This window comes from Cladophialophora immunda, assembly GCF_000835495.1.
Source record: "Cladophialophora immunda strain CBS 83496 unplaced genomic scaffold supercont1.6, whole genome shotgun sequence".
NCBI lineage: Eukaryota > Fungi > Ascomycota > Eurotiomycetes > Chaetothyriales > Herpotrichiellaceae > Cladophialophora > Cladophialophora immunda.
The window spans coordinates 3,829,723-3,845,285 of NW_015622546.1; the positions used below are offsets into that span (position 1 = coordinate 3,829,723).

At 53.6% G+C, this 15,563-nt stretch overlaps 4 protein-coding genes across 4 annotated transcripts; all 4 read right to left on the reverse strand.

Moving 5' to 3' along the window:
* Positions 1–502: 502 nt before the first annotated feature.
* Positions 503–4,104, reverse strand: PV07_10751 (uncharacterized protein). Its single transcript, XM_016398106.1, has 2 exons — positions 3,891–4,104; positions 503–3,822 (listed from the first exon to the last, which is right to left on the reverse strand). The coding sequence occupies exons 1-2, from the start codon at positions 3,918–3,920 to the stop codon at positions 928–930; spliced, it is 2,925 nt and encodes a 974-aa protein (XP_016245297.1). The 5' UTR covers positions 3,921–4,104; the 3' UTR covers positions 503–927.
* Positions 4,105–4,306: 202 nt separating this feature from the next.
* On the reverse strand, positions 4,307–8,267 carry PV07_10752 (uncharacterized protein). Its single transcript, XM_016398107.1, has 2 exons — positions 7,362–8,267; positions 4,307–7,209 (listed from the first exon to the last, which is right to left on the reverse strand). The coding sequence occupies exon 2, from the start codon at positions 7,030–7,032 to the stop codon at positions 4,780–4,782; it is 2,253 nt and encodes a 750-aa protein (XP_016245298.1). The 5' UTR covers positions 7,033–7,209; positions 7,362–8,267; the 3' UTR covers positions 4,307–4,779.
* Positions 8,268–9,362: 1,095 nt separating this feature from the next.
* On the reverse strand, positions 9,363–11,348 carry PV07_10753 (uncharacterized protein). Its single transcript, XM_016398108.1, has one exon. The coding sequence runs from the start codon at positions 10,521–10,523 to the stop codon at positions 10,023–10,025; it is 501 nt and encodes a 166-aa protein (XP_016245299.1). The 5' UTR covers positions 10,524–11,348; the 3' UTR covers positions 9,363–10,022.
* Positions 11,349–11,633: 285 nt separating this feature from the next.
* On the reverse strand, positions 11,634–14,827 carry PV07_10754 (uncharacterized protein). The gene has a single exon (XM_016398109.1). It carries the CDS (start codon positions 14,720–14,722, stop codon positions 11,828–11,830), a length of 2,895 nt encoding a protein of 964 aa, XP_016245300.1. The 5' UTR covers positions 14,723–14,827; the 3' UTR covers positions 11,634–11,827.
* Between the last annotated feature and the right edge of the window lie 736 nt (positions 14,828–15,563).

Sequence of the window (15,563 nt, forward strand, 5' to 3'; positions counted from 1 at the left end):
CATAATTTGACTGGGCATATGCAGACATGGTGCTGTTCCTGCCATGCATCCTTGCACCGGAGCCTTGCGTCAATTCAGGGCTCCCTGACCGGCGGCGAGGGAGGCTGTGCGTCAGCTATGGCAGAATCTGACCGCAGAATGCTGGGCCAAACGGCTGCGATAGACAGCGGTGGTGCGTTTTAGTCCTGGGTGTGTCGCTTAACAGGACGCAACTGAGTGGCTGGCGCAGATCAAGGTACCGAATACCTCGTACGTCAAGACATTTTCCCCATCTTTGCTTGATGCCTCGACCCCACAACCTCGTTTATCTTCTCCACACGCAAAATACGGAGGGCTCAGCCTTGTTGGGAAGGTTAGCCGGATTGGGTGTTCCATCTCAGATACTCATAGATCAATGGAATCAAGTCCCACACCCCCTCTGGCTCTCCCCGATTGATCGTCACAGATGTCGACCTCTCCAACGACATGGGGATAAAGTATCGCTCCAATGTGGGGGCGTAGAGCCGCCGGCAGAGCCACTCCCTCAACCAATCCGCCCTTCACTTCGATCAGCAGGGCAAAAACCCCAAGACTTTCAAGCCAGCAAGATACCCTGGCCGTCCCTACGAGAGAAATCATTCCGGATTTGGTGCTGGCGGAAAGGGGGCCCTTGCTTGCGTTGGACTGAGAACAGCTTGTTTGTCACATTTGCTAAGACAGTCTGCTCTCCTCGCCTCTCTCGCAAAGCCATTCTGTGCTGTGGCGCCTTGTCTTTGGAACAGAAAACACTCCCACTGCATGTCAGATCCATGCAAACCAGCGCTCATCCGTCTTGAAAACCATAACGCCATGTATGTTCTCGAGACTTTGCCCCCCAAGTCCCAGCCCCGATCCTCCCCGTCCCAGATAACCAAGAAGGGCCACCAAGCATTCCGGTCATTGGCAACGTCACTTCATCAACAACTCCATCTGCTCTCTTCTCTTCGCCCGCATGGACATCGACAGACTCTGCTGCGCCATCGGGATGTCCTTGGCCTCACCGATACCTAGGGGATCTAGATCGTCTACCAGCGGCTCTGCCGGATCTCTGGTCTCGCCGGTAGAACTGTCCTTTTCGGCCTCTCTTTTCCCGTCCGTGTCTTGGTCTTGCTTTGGGGGTTCTTCTATCTGTCTCTCTCTATCTTGACCCGACTCCTGCGGTTTGATGGTGGGGGACATGCTCGGACTGGCCGGCAGTGGGGCTGCTTGTGCTTGCTGCCCGTGAGGGAAATGGTGGATCATGACCGTGCTTTGGTCTGAAGTAGAAAGAATATTCGGAGCTGCCGAGTCGTCCTTAACGGCTCGGAGGCGGTCGCTCGTTTTCACGTCGTCGTCACGGTCTTTCTTCATCATGAGCTCATCCTGCGGGCCCTTGGAACTCCTCAACTCGGGTTTCGGCGATGAAGCCATGGGGATAGGTGTTCTTGATCTCGAAAACGATTCTCTCGGCATTGGCGATGCCGCCCGAGATCCCGATCGCGATAGGTCAAGCGTAGACCCAGAGGGCGCAGGCATCCTCGCCCTATCCGTCGTCGGTTCTTGCAGCTTGGGATGCAACTTTGCAGAAAGAGAACTAGTCAACCCGACACTCGCCTCGCTCGTCTCCAGCCCTACAAGCACAGGGGTCCTAGCCCTGGACACAGGCGCCGACACAGAGGATGAGTAGTCAGCTTGTGACCCACCAGCGTCCGAGAGAGATGTCCACAGCTCAGTCCCACCCCCTTCACTTGCACCATTAGTTTGTGGCTTGACAAGAGGTTGGGGCTTGGCGTTCATTTCATCGTCCGTGCGGCCAAACAGTTCGTTCCACCATCGCACCTCGTCGGGCTTGGGGAAGATCAGGCGTTCTTTGCCACGAATGTTGTCGTCGATGACGGGATCGTATTTTGGGTTGAGAAACTCTTGCTTGCGGGCGAGAAAATAATCCCATACACTTCGTGTGCGCTCACTGAGTCGAGCTTCTTTGCGTTCCTTTTCGTTGTCGCCCAGGAATGTTCCGTACTGGCAGGAATACAAATGGAAGAGGAGACGTCGAAGGAATCGTTCCGTGAACTCGAATCGGGTGGGATATTGGTACAGCAACTGATATGTTGCATCCAGAAATTGGTGGAAGACTGGGGACGTCTCCTTGACCTTGGTGACCGGCTTCTCTTTCTCCTTCTTCCCAGCCCCAGATACGATCCGTCTTCCTGGTTGAGACTCCGAATCATAGTTACCAGGCATGTCCGCGTCCGAGTCCACATTGATCGACTCTCTTGATTCGTTGTTCTTGGCGTTGGAAAAGAACCCCTTCGCAGTGAGGAATGCATTTTCGAAAGTTGCCATGGGGCCGCTCTTCTCTTCCTTGCCGTCCACATCCTCAACCCCTCTGCTGATTCGCTCATTCTCGATCTGAAACCACTTTTCCGAATTCAGGAATCCCGAACGATGTTTGAACATGTGGCCGAAGCTCAGCCAATCTTTTTCGACCAGAACCATGAAGCCCTCCATCGTGCGGTAGTACGGGTCAAGACATATCTGGCTGAGAGACGACAACTGACTAGTTCTGTCCCAACCATCACTGCAATGGATCAAGACATGGCTGTGTTGCAACCCCACCTGTCGAGCAATCAATCCCGAGCCATCCAGAATAAGGCCAATATGTTTCAGCCAATTGCTCTTCTGCAGCAACTCCTGGTTCGGACCCAATGGAGTCAGGTCAGAATCCTTGAACGCATCGATGACTTTCTGAAGACTATCTCGCATGACATGAACATTGTCGATTCCCAAATATGCCTTGGTAGCAAATTTGTAGTTGCTCATATCCTCGGAGCCCATGCCTTGCGTCTGCATGACCAGGGCATTGATGGTGGGACGAGCATCCACAATCATGTTTCGCTGTTGTGCTCCGTAAACCATGGGCCTTCTGTCTTCTGAGCCATCTGGCGCATCGTCGTCTCCGCGAAACCTGGAAATGATGGCATCTTCAACGGCCTCGGCGTCTGCTTGCGAGATATCACTATCCAGAACCACGGCGCAGTTGGTATCTTTACTAGATCCAGAATCCTCCCTTTCCGGCGGCGGAGAGTTATAGGCAGATAGTGGTCGTTCAGCCCTGGTAGTGTTGAAGATAGCTGCAACGAGCTTTTCATCCTGAATACTCCTATTTCCTCTGACCCCAACAAGTGGCTGAGATGAACGAGTAATAGTGCAATCGTTGACCGGATGAAGATAAGTGAGAACCGGTATTCTGGCTCTCGATCGATATCGCCCTGCATAGTTCAGAGTGTTATCTGAGATGTTCGCCGGGACGGCGAGGACGGAAGGGTATGTCGGAGAGAAGCTATAGTCCTTGTTGATGGTGGAGATCCTCCAGTTGGTCTTACGGCTCTCATCACCGAGACCCATTCTCCTCCACTCCCGCATGGGGTCATACAGAGACCAGCCTTTGCCGCCCACATCTTTTTCGGGTCCAGTAGGATGATATGAAAACGCATATAGTTTTTCGATCCCGCTCAGCTTGCATGTCCACGCTTTGACACTGTCGTAGACATCCCTAGCTTTCCGATCATCATTGAAGTAGAAGCAATAAAACGTGAAGTCGCGGCAGCGCAGGCGGATGGACGAGGGTTGTCTGGAGGCGGTAGGACTCGGTCGGAAAGTACAGAAGTGAATGATGGGGTATGTTATCCAATTTTCTCGGGGTCGACTAGGCTTGCCGTCAGCGCTGGGAGGAGCGGCGTGGACAAAGATGAGGTGGTGAGGTGTCAGATGCAACGTTCCGTTGACCTGGGTTCCTCGCCGCGAGAGGGTCACGTCGTCAACCTATGCGGGAGACCGTGTCAGCTTCATGGACCGAGATTGTCGCGCATCAGGGAAAAGGATCATCTAACCTTCGCGATGCGAGTGCGCTCCATGGCCATTTTGGCGTTGTGCTAGGCCAGGCGGCTGCCTCGCCAAACCATCGGCGGGGCTGCTGGAAAACGACGGCTCAGCGACGAGGGGGCAGTAGTCTATTTAACTTAATCTGTAGAACTGAAAGGCATATGAGGAAAAGAGACCATCTAATACAAGTATCTGGACGGAAGACGACGGTGAGGATGGAGGGTGTACAGCAGGTCCGAACAAACAAATCCGCAATCGACGTCAGACGGTAAAACGGCCGCCAAACGGCTCCGCATTTCACTTAGCGCAGCCTTGTCAACGACACCAGCGCCAGCGACGCCAGCTCATCCGATGCCGTGCTGTAGAGACGCACGGATCAAGACAATGAAATGCTGCCACGTCTACCGGACCCTATAAGCAGCGCTATGATTCATGGATGAAATTTTATTCAACGGTCGAGACAGACAATGGCTGTTCGCTCAGTTGTGTAAGGTATGTCTTCAACCTCCATTTGCAATCGCAACATATCCCTCGACGACCGCCTTACGGATCCAGACCGTGAGCTTCCTCTGTAGCTCCTTCTCGGCGGCGTGGGATCCGAGGACTCTCCCACCCCTTGACGCATTAAACCACCATACAATCCATTCCTGTCGTGACTAGTTGTACAATTGTTCGAAACTGACAGTTCCCAACATCCTTTTCGTAGGGCTTGGAGACCCCTTTTCATGCATGCTGACCATTATCTTCATGGTTCTGCTGTCCCTGGGGATTGCCCTTGCCAGAAAAAACGCCACGCTATGTTCAAAATGCTTCCACAATGTCCATTCTATTTCAGACATCAATCCAAAATGAAGTAGGCCGTGCCTTGCCCGCCTGTCCTGCATGCGTAGCTTCTGTTCATAGGAAGTCGTCGATATTCCGAAATATCTCGGGTGCTTCACCTTGCTGGTGGGGACTCCTAGGGTCAAACGGTGTCGGTATCTGACCCGCTAGCGCGTATGATGTAGGTTGCTGTAATTGTCGCGGGAGTAAGACTCCTCTTTTAACATTCTTGCCATTGCCATTAGCCATGGTAAGGTCTGCTGCAGTCGTGATGCCGAATGGGGATACCATGAATTCTGTGGCCCTCGGTGACAAGATCGAGGGAATATCGGGTTCCTCAGCGGCGAGATCCATCCTGGGCGAGCTCGTCACGAGCCCTAACCTGGGCGTCTTGGAGGGATTGGGTGACTGCTCGGGAGGTGGAGAGTCAAATCGCTCGCGGAATGGCAGTGGCCTAGGCGACACGCTTTGTGGAGGGCTTTGAGGACGTGGAGAATTACGTGCCTCAGCAACCGGTTCCGGGACGAATCGCTTCGTGGTCTCGGGCGGTTGCCTCGCAATACTTCCCAATATCTGGCTCAACTTGACTGGTGTGGCGATTATATTCGCTTGCTCATCCCGGGGAAACAGGGGCACCGGAGGAAGCGCCTTGTCAAGCCTCAGCGGCGGCAGAGCTTTCTCTTGAGACCCAGAGCCAAAAGCACCCATCTGAACTGGCGCGCTCTCACCGAGCCAAGAAGATTGCTTTGCCACTGGTGTGTCCATGATAGGAGGATCCGACGAGGGTATCTTCCACCAGCTCGGCTTGGGATTGTTGCAATGGTCGCCATAGACTCCCTTGACAACCTTTGACCGGAAGTCCGTCAATTGATAGATCAGGCTCATGTTGGGCCCCACCCATTCACTCCGTTGCTTCACCGCCATATACATCGAGTGGAAATCCGGCTGATAGCCTTTATACAGGCCGTACGCGATTACCAATGAGGCCGAGCGGCTGACTCCTAGCTGGCAGTGTATTAAAACCTTTTTGCCTGCCTGTATTCTTTCATCAATTAGTCGACATAGGGAGTACAGATCCTCCAATATTTCCGAATTATGGTCCCATGGCACATGCAAGTATTCAGGCTGCGACCTTTGAGCGTGGAAGTTCGGCCGAGGGGTAGTCGGCGTTGGGATTTCGTTGGGTTGAGGCCACTCCCACGCCGATTTGAACGACATCTCCGAAATGGCTGTCTGGGGTTCAATCTCGTTCTTCGGTGGAACCATTTCGAAAGGGCATTTAATTTCCTTGGCAACATTGATGACCATGTCGAATTGGCTCGCCTCTTGCGCCGTCGGCTCCAGGTATAGGTAGACCCCGCTGTCGTATATCAGGACAGGTCCTTTCGGGTATCCCCTTTCTTGAGTTTCTTGTGATCTCTGCGGGTGGAATTCGTCCTCTTCTTTCACCTTTGGGAGTTGAGGATTGGTCGACTGAACAGAGTTGCTCAACTCTGAGCCAGACCCAGACAGAACTGTGCCAGAGGCGGGTAAATGCAGGAACAGCCCTCCTGGGGGAGGTTTCGTGGGAGAGGCCAGGGAGGCGAGGGCTGGTGAAGAAGCCATGTGATGTAGCGACGGTCTGGAGCTAGGTGTTGGAGGCACGTCCAATGCGCGATTGAATGTCACCTGTTGAAACCCAGGGGTTCTGATTGTCAGATTGTTCGGCTTTTTCCGGCCTGTTCGAGGAGCGTCTTTCGAGGGTGACGCGGGGGCAGAGAACGCGTGGGACTCGAATCCAAGTGCGGTCGAAGGGCGGGGTAGCACCACCGCGCTCATATTTAGTGATAGATTCTTGACATTCTTGGGGAGCTCTGGGACCAAGGCAGGCTTCGTTGGAGGGCCGTTCGCATTTTCTCTGGTTGGCGGTGCCGTTTGCTGTCGAGGGTTCCCCGATTGTTCTACCGAGGGTCTGACCATTATGTTCCGAAAAGGGGATACTGGAGCATTCGAGGTGGCTGATTCGGGAGAAGAAGAGGGCGAAGAGTCTGTTATCAAGGGAGAATCAAAGGTTGAATTGGTGGTGGTAGGTGATGACTCTGTAGAAGCGGAGGTCATCGAGGTGACGCTGTCGCGGTGGTGTAAGCAGAGAGCAGAGCGCTGCACAGTCGACTCTGTTGGGGGATTTGCGTCGGTGACGAGGATCTGGGTGTCACTCTCGGGCAATGTCTCCGGAGCGGACGTCAACTCTTCCATAGCCTTCAAGATGCTCGTATCGGGCTTTCCAACAACTGACATGAAGGACGGGAACGGTGTTGACATGATCGAGCCCACCTCGACCGGGGGCATATTCGAGTATTTGGTCGGGTAAAGTGGCGGTCGTCTCTTGCTGGAGGAGCCGGGGATTTGGGAGGGTTCGAGGGGGCCTACTGGCAAAGCCGTCGAAGCTGAACCATGGCGAACACAGCGGCGGATTGTATTTGTGAGGTCTTGGTGGTTGTTGGCCAAGTCAAAAGACCTTTTGCGCTGATGATTGTTAGCAAGACAGTCCGTCGAGTCTCTCAACATGATGACGAGTGGTGACGACGAGGGCGCGTTGAAGGACCATGGCATCACCACATAAGTCTCACAAGATTAGACGACAAGAGGGAGCGGCGAGGATTTTGGTACTGACGTACAATAATTGGCAGTGGTCAAAGTCGAGGCCTCAAAACAATCCAGAAGAGTTTAATGGTATCCGGAACGGTCAATCGCGGCGCAACAACGGCGAGGCATGCGACACAAAACAAGAGCGAGATGGATTCCTTGTCCCTGCTGCAGCAAATCCCCTAGAGTGTCCCTGGGAGGAGGGGATGGCGGTGGTTGTGTGCTGGATTTGGTCCTCCGCAGTTTCAGATTTCAGCGCGTATCCAAAGTGTGCGGCGCAGTAAGTCAGGCTTTCCTCCTTTGTCTCCTCCGTTCTCCGACAATGACGGCTCCACCAGAGTCACAGACTGTAATACGGATTTGGGACTGAGGGCCTTCCCTCGGGAGTGACAAGCAACAGAATGCCTCCTCTTGCTAAAGGTGATAGAGTGTATGCGCGGCGGAAACCCGAATAGAGCGATGCGACCAGAAGGTCAATAAAGGTTGAAGTCGCAAAGGAGGGGGAGGGCAAGCGACGATTTGGTGGCAGCAACTCGGCGGCTTTTCGTTCAAATCAAAGACACCGAGGACTGGCGGCAAAGCGAGAGTGGACTCTGCGACAGGTTGAGGCTTGAAGTCGAGGACCGGTGGACAAAGGGTAGGGTACTTGGTATTCGAGGAGAGGTGGGCAAAGCCTCCAGTTTCGAGCGCCGAGTGGACCAGCGCCTTTGACCGACTGGCAAATGAGCAAGGAGGAAGAGCGCGGGATGGCGCAATATTGAACCCGGCCAAGTAGACGAGCCCACGAGGAAGCAAGCTGGAGTGGAGATGGGCAGAGTACGGAGTAGCTAGTTTTGCGATCGATGGTCTGGACAGAGGGAGTCGAGTACTCGAAGGTTGTTGGGGGGGGGACCAGGGGTGGGATGTTTTTTCTTTCAAGTTTGGATAGCGAGGTGAATTGCACGGAGCAGACAGCAAGTACCACCAGAGGAAGAAATCGAGTCTGCCAGTCAGCGCCCGTAACTTGTGGTGGTGTCTCCTTTAGGCGCTTGGACAAGATTCACCTTCTGGCACGAAAAGCGAATCACAATGACCTGCGCTGGTCAGGGCAGTGTCGGGAGAGGATGAAGGGGGCCAAAGGATCAGACGGCGATTGGTTTGGGGGAGGCACCAGGAGGGATGCAGGAGCCACCAACCTGAAACGCAATGCCAATTGCCCAGGCACCCAGGGCACCCAGGGCACCAGACAACACCCCCCCCCCCCCAAAGTGGCCATTAGGCTAGTCGGGAGGCTTAATGAGGCCCCCGTCTTTGCTTCTATTTCTGGCTTTGACCCGGGAAATTTGCCGCGCGCATCCACCTGGTCAGTGCCCATTATTCCATTATTGCCCCAATGCCCAGCTGCCAGCTCCCCAGCTACGAGGACCAGATCCGTCCCTACGAGTTCTGTATGCAGGTACAGAGTTACATCTTCATAATAGGTATGTTGGCTACAAACATAGCTCGCTGGTCTGTATATCCAATACCCCTCTAGAGAAGATGCATGCTGACTCCTCCTGAATTCCAATAGTTGAATGCAATGCGCCCAAAAAAAGAGTCCTGAACAATCTAAAGAAAGCTCCCCTGGCTGCATGCGCGAGAAATCTCCCACCCCCTCAATTAGAACAACAAAGGGAACAAACAAAGGGCAAAAAAATAAAACACAACCTGCGCGACACGCTTCCTCCCCCACTCAGTCGCGCATGAGACCTGCAAGATTGCACCGCGTTTCAGATTGCTACATGCCACCAGCCTTCTCCCAAGAACGTCCGTGCGCCACTCCTTCGAGGCTGAAGGCTGAAGGCTGACTGTGTCCCTCCCCCTCCTCCGTCAAAAAGACCCAAGACCCAGACGACGCAAGTCGCAATGATGGCCTGAGTTTAACAATAGAAGCCTCCTCGTTACCTTCCTTAGTAGCTGGAGCCTGACTGGCACCCTGAACACCGGCTTACCCAGGTCCCTCCAAATTTACACTTCGAATCGCATGGGCCGAGCTTCCCATCGTCAGGTGCTCTCGCTATATTCATTCTTAGAACCACCTCGCGAAGCTACGACTTTAGCCTCTTAAAGCCTCGTGCTCTTTCACCAGACCAACACCGAAACGTGGCACCGGCCCTCTCGCATGGGAGTGTGGTTCCGGGCTGAAAATAGGGCATCCCCAAGCGAAATCGTATTCAAGGAGTCTACCGGCCACTTAGCTTTATGCATACTACCTTCTTGAATGAGATAGGTATTTCCAGGCTCATTTTCATGCGAGCGCAAAACCTTCTGCAGGTTGTCATTTTGAGTGATCAAATATCGTGTCTATCATGCTAATCCTCGAATGGATTTGATCCCGAAATGATTCATCCGAGTCCAAGCTCCAATTGCTTGTTGTGTGTTATGTTTCCTTTCTTTTGGGAATCCAAAACGCCATCGACTTTTTGAGTCACGAATATCCTTTCCTCTCGTTGAGGGGGTTTCGGACGCCTTGGAATTGCCAGCAGACGGACCGCCGTGTCTCTCCATGTGCAAGAATACCGGTCTGAAATCGAATCGCCTGTGTCGGTCGGATCGAGGTGAGGGCGGACGTCTTGCGAGAGGAGAGACCCAAAGAGACCCAGAGATATCGACATCCGTGACGCCAAGTACCAACGCCTAGTTCCCTAACTCCAAACCCAGCCTGTCCTCATTGTTCAAGACTTTTGTGCATCCGCCTTGTTCTTCAGGTACAACCCCCCAATCCCCGATTTAGCTTTGTTGACCTTCTGCCGAGCGTTCACGGCTGCCGAATAGTGGGAGAAAGAGAAGGAGGACCAGTCTCGGTAGTCTCGAGTCGGTCTGGACACCTCGACCACGCCTCTGGTGAGTTTCTTTTGAGGTTTGTCATACGTGAAGATATCTTCAAAGTCAAAGTCCTTGGACGACAGGTCGAGAGCATCGAAATTGGTCGAGGCCTTGTCCAACAGTTCTCGCTCCGCTTCCGACAGAGAAATGTCGAAGCTGGCAGTCCGGGCGTAAGGGACCAGCTGAACCTTGGGAGACAGGCGAGGTGAGATGGGAGTGATGGGTTGTGTAGATGCAGAGGACGACGTCGACGTCTTTCTTCCCATTGACGATCGGCCAGAATCTGAATCGACTGAACCTGGGCTATGTAGTGGCGGCGACCCAGACGAGTGTTTTGCGAAGCCTTCCATCCCCCCAACGACCAATTGAGACGTGCCGGAGAAGTCGGCTCGAGAGAGATATTCAGAATATCACGTATCAAACTTGAGGGCCTTCAGACTCTTGCTATCAAGGTCGTCAAGTTGGTGTGAGGTCGAGGCAGAACGAGGTATTTCGTTCGGTCCAGGTGGCAGGCTGGCTCCAATCCTAGACGGTCGGGATGAGCTGTACACAGGACAATGGACAGGGCCGAGCACGCAAAAAGGCTCCGGGCTTTGATGTCACTGGTGTTTCGTGTTGCCTGACGCTTCTCCACAAGTACAGGATACTCCAAACAGAAGGGCTGTGCGTTCACAGTCTTACGTGTGACGCCAGGAGGTGCTTTGCCGAAAGGAAGGAATCGGATAGCCAAAACCACTTTTTTCTTCAAACTTGAACTTGACGGAGATGTCTATGCAGTCGTCCAAAATGGAGGAAATGCCTCGTCCCCTTATATTGTCACGCCCCAGAGGGGGATGAGCAGACAAGGCCGAAGAATGAGGACAAAGGAAGCCTGGCTTTAGACACATGCCATCTCGATTGGTGATGGCGACATCCAAGGAACGAATTAGACTCCAGGTACACTCACCTTACTCTTTTATTGCGGGCTTTTAAGGTGCTCAGTTTGTCCTCCATTTCGCCTTGATGGAGTCCACTTGACAATTGCTCAAGAGTCATCGTCGATGGCGTCTTGTCCGCCGTGTGTTCTTCCCACCGCCTTCTGCCCCTCAGCTCAGGACAGGATAATGCTGGATTGCTGTGCCAAGCGAGGCAATCCGGAAGCCAAAGGAAACGCAAGACTATGGGCTGGTCGTGATATTTGTTAGTCATAATCCATCATGGATGTCGGGGCAGTTGGCGTGGCACTCGGTGGCATGATGGTAGTGGGCTTTGGTGGCCCCTGTAGGTGGCCACTGGAATGGAAAATTTCATCTGCACGTGGACGGGTTCGTCCATGATTCGCCCTGGTTCGCGGTGTGCGATGATCCATTGGACCTGCATGTTGCTTCTCCAAATGCAGCCTTTGTTGACACCTGTCATGGCTTGTTGCCAATCGACCGCCTTTGCACGAGCGCAGACCGGTGGTGAAAAGAGACGACATCCAGGAAACGGGCTTCTAGAAATCCGTAAAAGAACACAATGCCACTTGTACAGTAGCCCAATCTATTTTCGTTCCAGACCTGCCACAGAGCTCTCGCCCGCTGGTGTCGGCGAAATCAATGGAGAAGGACTGCCTTCCCGGGATATCCATCGTACAAAATATGATACAATTTGGGGTGATGATGAGACATGGTCCTCAGGATTCAACACTCTGTCCGGAGCCCTGTCTTTCCAATGGGATGGTATTATCCAATTCTTGCCTCAATGGTGCAATATCTTTCATTCCTCGTGCTTCTGTGGTTTCTCTCGTCGTTGCATTCCGCTCTGCTTTGGCGGCTCGAAGTCGACTACTCACACTGCTGATCCTACTTGTGAACCCCAGACTTCGTCGTGTCGCCGAGGGTCGAATGGCGACTTGGCTCTCGGGCGTAGCCTCTATCGGACTAGATGTAGCGGCTGGGACGATCGTTATTCGACCCCAAGGCTCTTTGGGTGTCACAGGAGTGTGCTCTTGAGCACCCACATTGCTTGCGTTGGACGATGGCGTGGCATACTTGCGTCTCGGGACCAGATGCGTGCTGATATGAGCAGGGAGCGGACTTCTGGTCACATTGGTCGCTTCAAGTGCCGCAGGGACAGGGTGTTGAGGCATGGGGTGTTGGGCGGTGTATTCTCTCGAGTACGCTGCTCGATCTCTCGCCATTTGGCGATATGTACTCACCTCTGTCATAGCCCGGCTCACTGGTCTGACCGAAGGGCTGCTTTCCTCGTCGTCTGTGGTGCCATCCAGATTGTACCCAGGAGTACGCCTGCTCCGTACTAAGGTAGTTGAAGTCCGGCCCAGGCGCGACGATGTGGAGCTAGATATCTGAGGCAAGGCTGTAGGCGGTGTCTGATATGGGTTCTCAGGTGAAGTTGTCTGTGCGTTCAACGTGGCCCCGAGCGGCGCGCTGGTTCGTCGAGTCTCTAGCCGAGACTGGACACGGGAGGTGACTGGAGGTCGGTCATTAGGCTCGTTGCTGTATCTGCGGCTCCGCAGACCTGTAGAAGCTGACTGGAATGCATCGCGACTACCGGGTCTCGTCGCAGGTTGAGGAGGCTGCTTGTGATCTGCCAGTATCGCTATTGCCAATTCCGTCAAGCTTCTGCACATGCTTTCCGTTCGTCGACGAATTTGACGTTCCGAAACCGACGAGATCCCAATGGTGCTTGCAGCGCCGCTATGCCCTTCTGGATTCATCATCATGGACAATTGTAAGGCATCTTGAGCGGTTGCTTGTAGCTTCTGATAAACATCATTACTGAGGACAGCTTTGGCATTACCAAGCGCCTCGTGGAGATTCGGATGGATATTAGACGGGATTCCTTCGATCGCGGATTGCAGTTGCGCCACTGCTGGCTTGTGCTTTGGAGAGGACGACATGGTCGTCGCTGCCGTCGTCGCCGTCTTTGGTCTCTCTGACGTTGTCATTGCTGCAGCCGAGGACGGTGGGAGCTTCCCAGTAAGTTCGAGCTTTCTGATTCTCGACTTCAGATCATCCAGCTCGTCCCAAACTGTCGAAGGAGCGGTTGTGGAGATGGTTGACTCGGTGGCATTGTGATCGGGTACGCGGGGCCGATCAAGAAATGCAGACTCTGAGACCAAGCGGCTGTTCCGAGCTGTACTCGGGCGCGAAAAAGTACGCACGGGTTCTGTATTGGTGTTGGTGTTTGAATTTGTGGTGGAATATCGTCTTGATGTGGCTCTCCGAGGCAGATCCGCAGGATGAGTACTCTGGGTTTCGAGAGTCCCGTCTCGGATTGAGCCGTCTTGGGTATACGTTCGCGAAAGCGCCCCCGGCACATGTTGGCCTAGAGAAGATCGCTTGCTGTAGTAATTCAGTGCCTCTGATCGACCAGCAACACTCGAAGTGTCGAATCGCTCCTGTATGGGAGAAGATTTGTAGCCGGTAGAAGGCCGCGTACTCGAAAAGAAAGGAAGTGAAACTCTCGACCGCCTCTTGTCAAGTTTAGATTGAACCTGATTCCCACGCGACGAGTCGGTCCTCGCAATGTTCAAAAACAAATCTTCACTCTTCTTCTCATCACTACTGGAACCCTTGGTGTCCTCCTCAGAAGATATAGGTTTTAATAATTGCGGTTCAGAGTTCTCCTTCTCTTGCAGGTCGGTCTGAAGCACGGCCGTGACTTGTTCTTGACTCATGGTCGAGTTGGGGGTAAGCACACTCTGTGTATCTGCGGTCTCCGGGCTCGATACTTCCAGAGTGGTAGCCTCGTCTGCCGAAGAGTCGGTCGTTGACGGGGTCTGATCTGGTTTCACGGGCGACAGTCGCGCTTGAGCAGGCTCGACGGCTGGAATGGGTTCATTGGCCTTGGAAGGGGACGAGTCACGCGTTGTATCGTTCGTAGATCTCGTGGACGGGTTTCGATCCAGTCGGATGCGGTCTTGCGATAGGGTTCGCTGCGTGCTGTAGGACGGAGGTGGGCCACAGACCGTCTCGACGCCGTAGCTGCTGTGTGAGGCAGGGGGTCTTTTTTGCGAAGGAGATCGCTGGAGCGTATTAGAGTTTGTTCGACGTAAAGGGGTGGAAGGTTGGCTGATCCCGGAAGACGAAGAGGGACGATTATCGTTCGGGTCGGGGTCGAGGGAGATGCTGAAGGAGGGAACACTCAAGGTCTTTGAGATTCCTACTGGCTTGCGCATTCCAGGGGACGGCTGTAGCACGGATGATGAATTGGGAGCAGGGGCATTGGAGGACAGTTTGGGTTTCTTGCGCAGCGGAGGCCGAAATAATGTCAAGTCATGGTTGGCATCTGCAATGCGGGCCGGATAGAAATGGGGATAGGGAGGGCGCGGTGGGAAATCGGCAGGGCTGCGAGCATCAAGATCATGACGGGTCCCCCGGGCATCTAGTGTATAGTACGGCAGAGAAGGATGATGGTGATGAGCAGGAGGATAAGGTGTGGTAGTTGTGGTCAAGGTTGAAGTCGAGATCTGGGTTGGGAGTGAAGATGAAGTTGAAGGTGAAGGTTTGGTGGTGAGCGTGTCGTCCATGTGCCCTCGCCGAAGCTCATTTGATCCATGGATCATCCAATCCTTGCTAGCCCCGTCTCGCTTGTGGATGGTGAAATCCCCTACAACGGCACGTCCAGCACTTGTTTCTCGTTGTCCATTTCTCCAGAGAGGGCATGGAATCTCCTGCAATAACGGGGGAGAGAGAAGATGGGCGCGTTTCTACGGGACAGCTACTTCTTAATCTATGGTGGAGGGAGGAGTCTGGGCCCGTGAGCCTGTGAGCTGCCTCATTCTCCCTCGTCTAGGTTCGTCCCCCAGCAACTAGCAAGCCTCGGAAGATTTGTGATGGAAAGTGTGATATCTCAGAAATGCTGCTGCTCTCAGTGCCGCATGCCCTGGTGCCCGTGTCGCGTCTTTGTTTGTGTGGGAAAGGGGCACGAGTTCGCCGCCTATGATTCGACCCGGTAAATCCATGTCCAGGCCTGATCCCCCAGGCCAACGGGCACTAAATCTTCAGGCACAGACGCTATTTCCAGTTAAAGCAAAGCGCCAGAGACCGGTACTTCGGGCTCTAATGTTTGAGGCTTACCCCGAAGTGCCCCCCATCAACCCCCTATTGATTATGGTCTCCGCTCTTCCCTGCAAGCTCAAGATTATCACATCTCTGAAGCCGCAGCCGTTCCTCAGGTTGCCCTCAGTGATTCCGACATCGTCCCAATGCCGTCGATCCCTTCTCATATGATACTGCTTCTAGTCTACGTGCACTAGGGGAAACAGAGAATAAGAAATCTCCTCGCTGCACCGACGAGGACGCCCTTCTGTCTTCTTACAACGCATTGTTCTTCGGGTCGGCTTCGGATATGCAAGCTGCGCAGCGAGGAAACTAATGCAAGGAACGAAAGTTGCTCTATGCGGT

Excerpts from the sequence above, each read along its gene's own strand:
- PV07_10751 (XM_016398106.1), bottom strand. The coding sequence starts at position 3,920 with ATGGCCATGGAGCGCACTCGCATCGCGAAG. Across the intron at positions 3,823-3,890 it reads AGCGCACTCGCATCGCGAAG|GTTGACGACGTGACCCTCTC; the intron begins GTTAGATGATCC and ends TCTCCCGCATAG.
- PV07_10753 (XM_016398108.1), bottom strand. The coding sequence starts at position 10,523 with ATGGAAGGCTTCGCAAAACACTCGTCTGGGTCGCCGCCACTACATAGC.
- PV07_10754 (XM_016398109.1), bottom strand. The coding sequence starts at position 14,722 with ATGATCCATGGATCAAATGAGCTTCGGCGAGGGCACATGGACGACACG.
- PV07_10752 (XM_016398107.1), bottom strand. The coding sequence starts at position 7,032 with ATGCCCCCGGTCGAGGTGGGCTCGATCATGTCAACACCGTTCCCGTCC.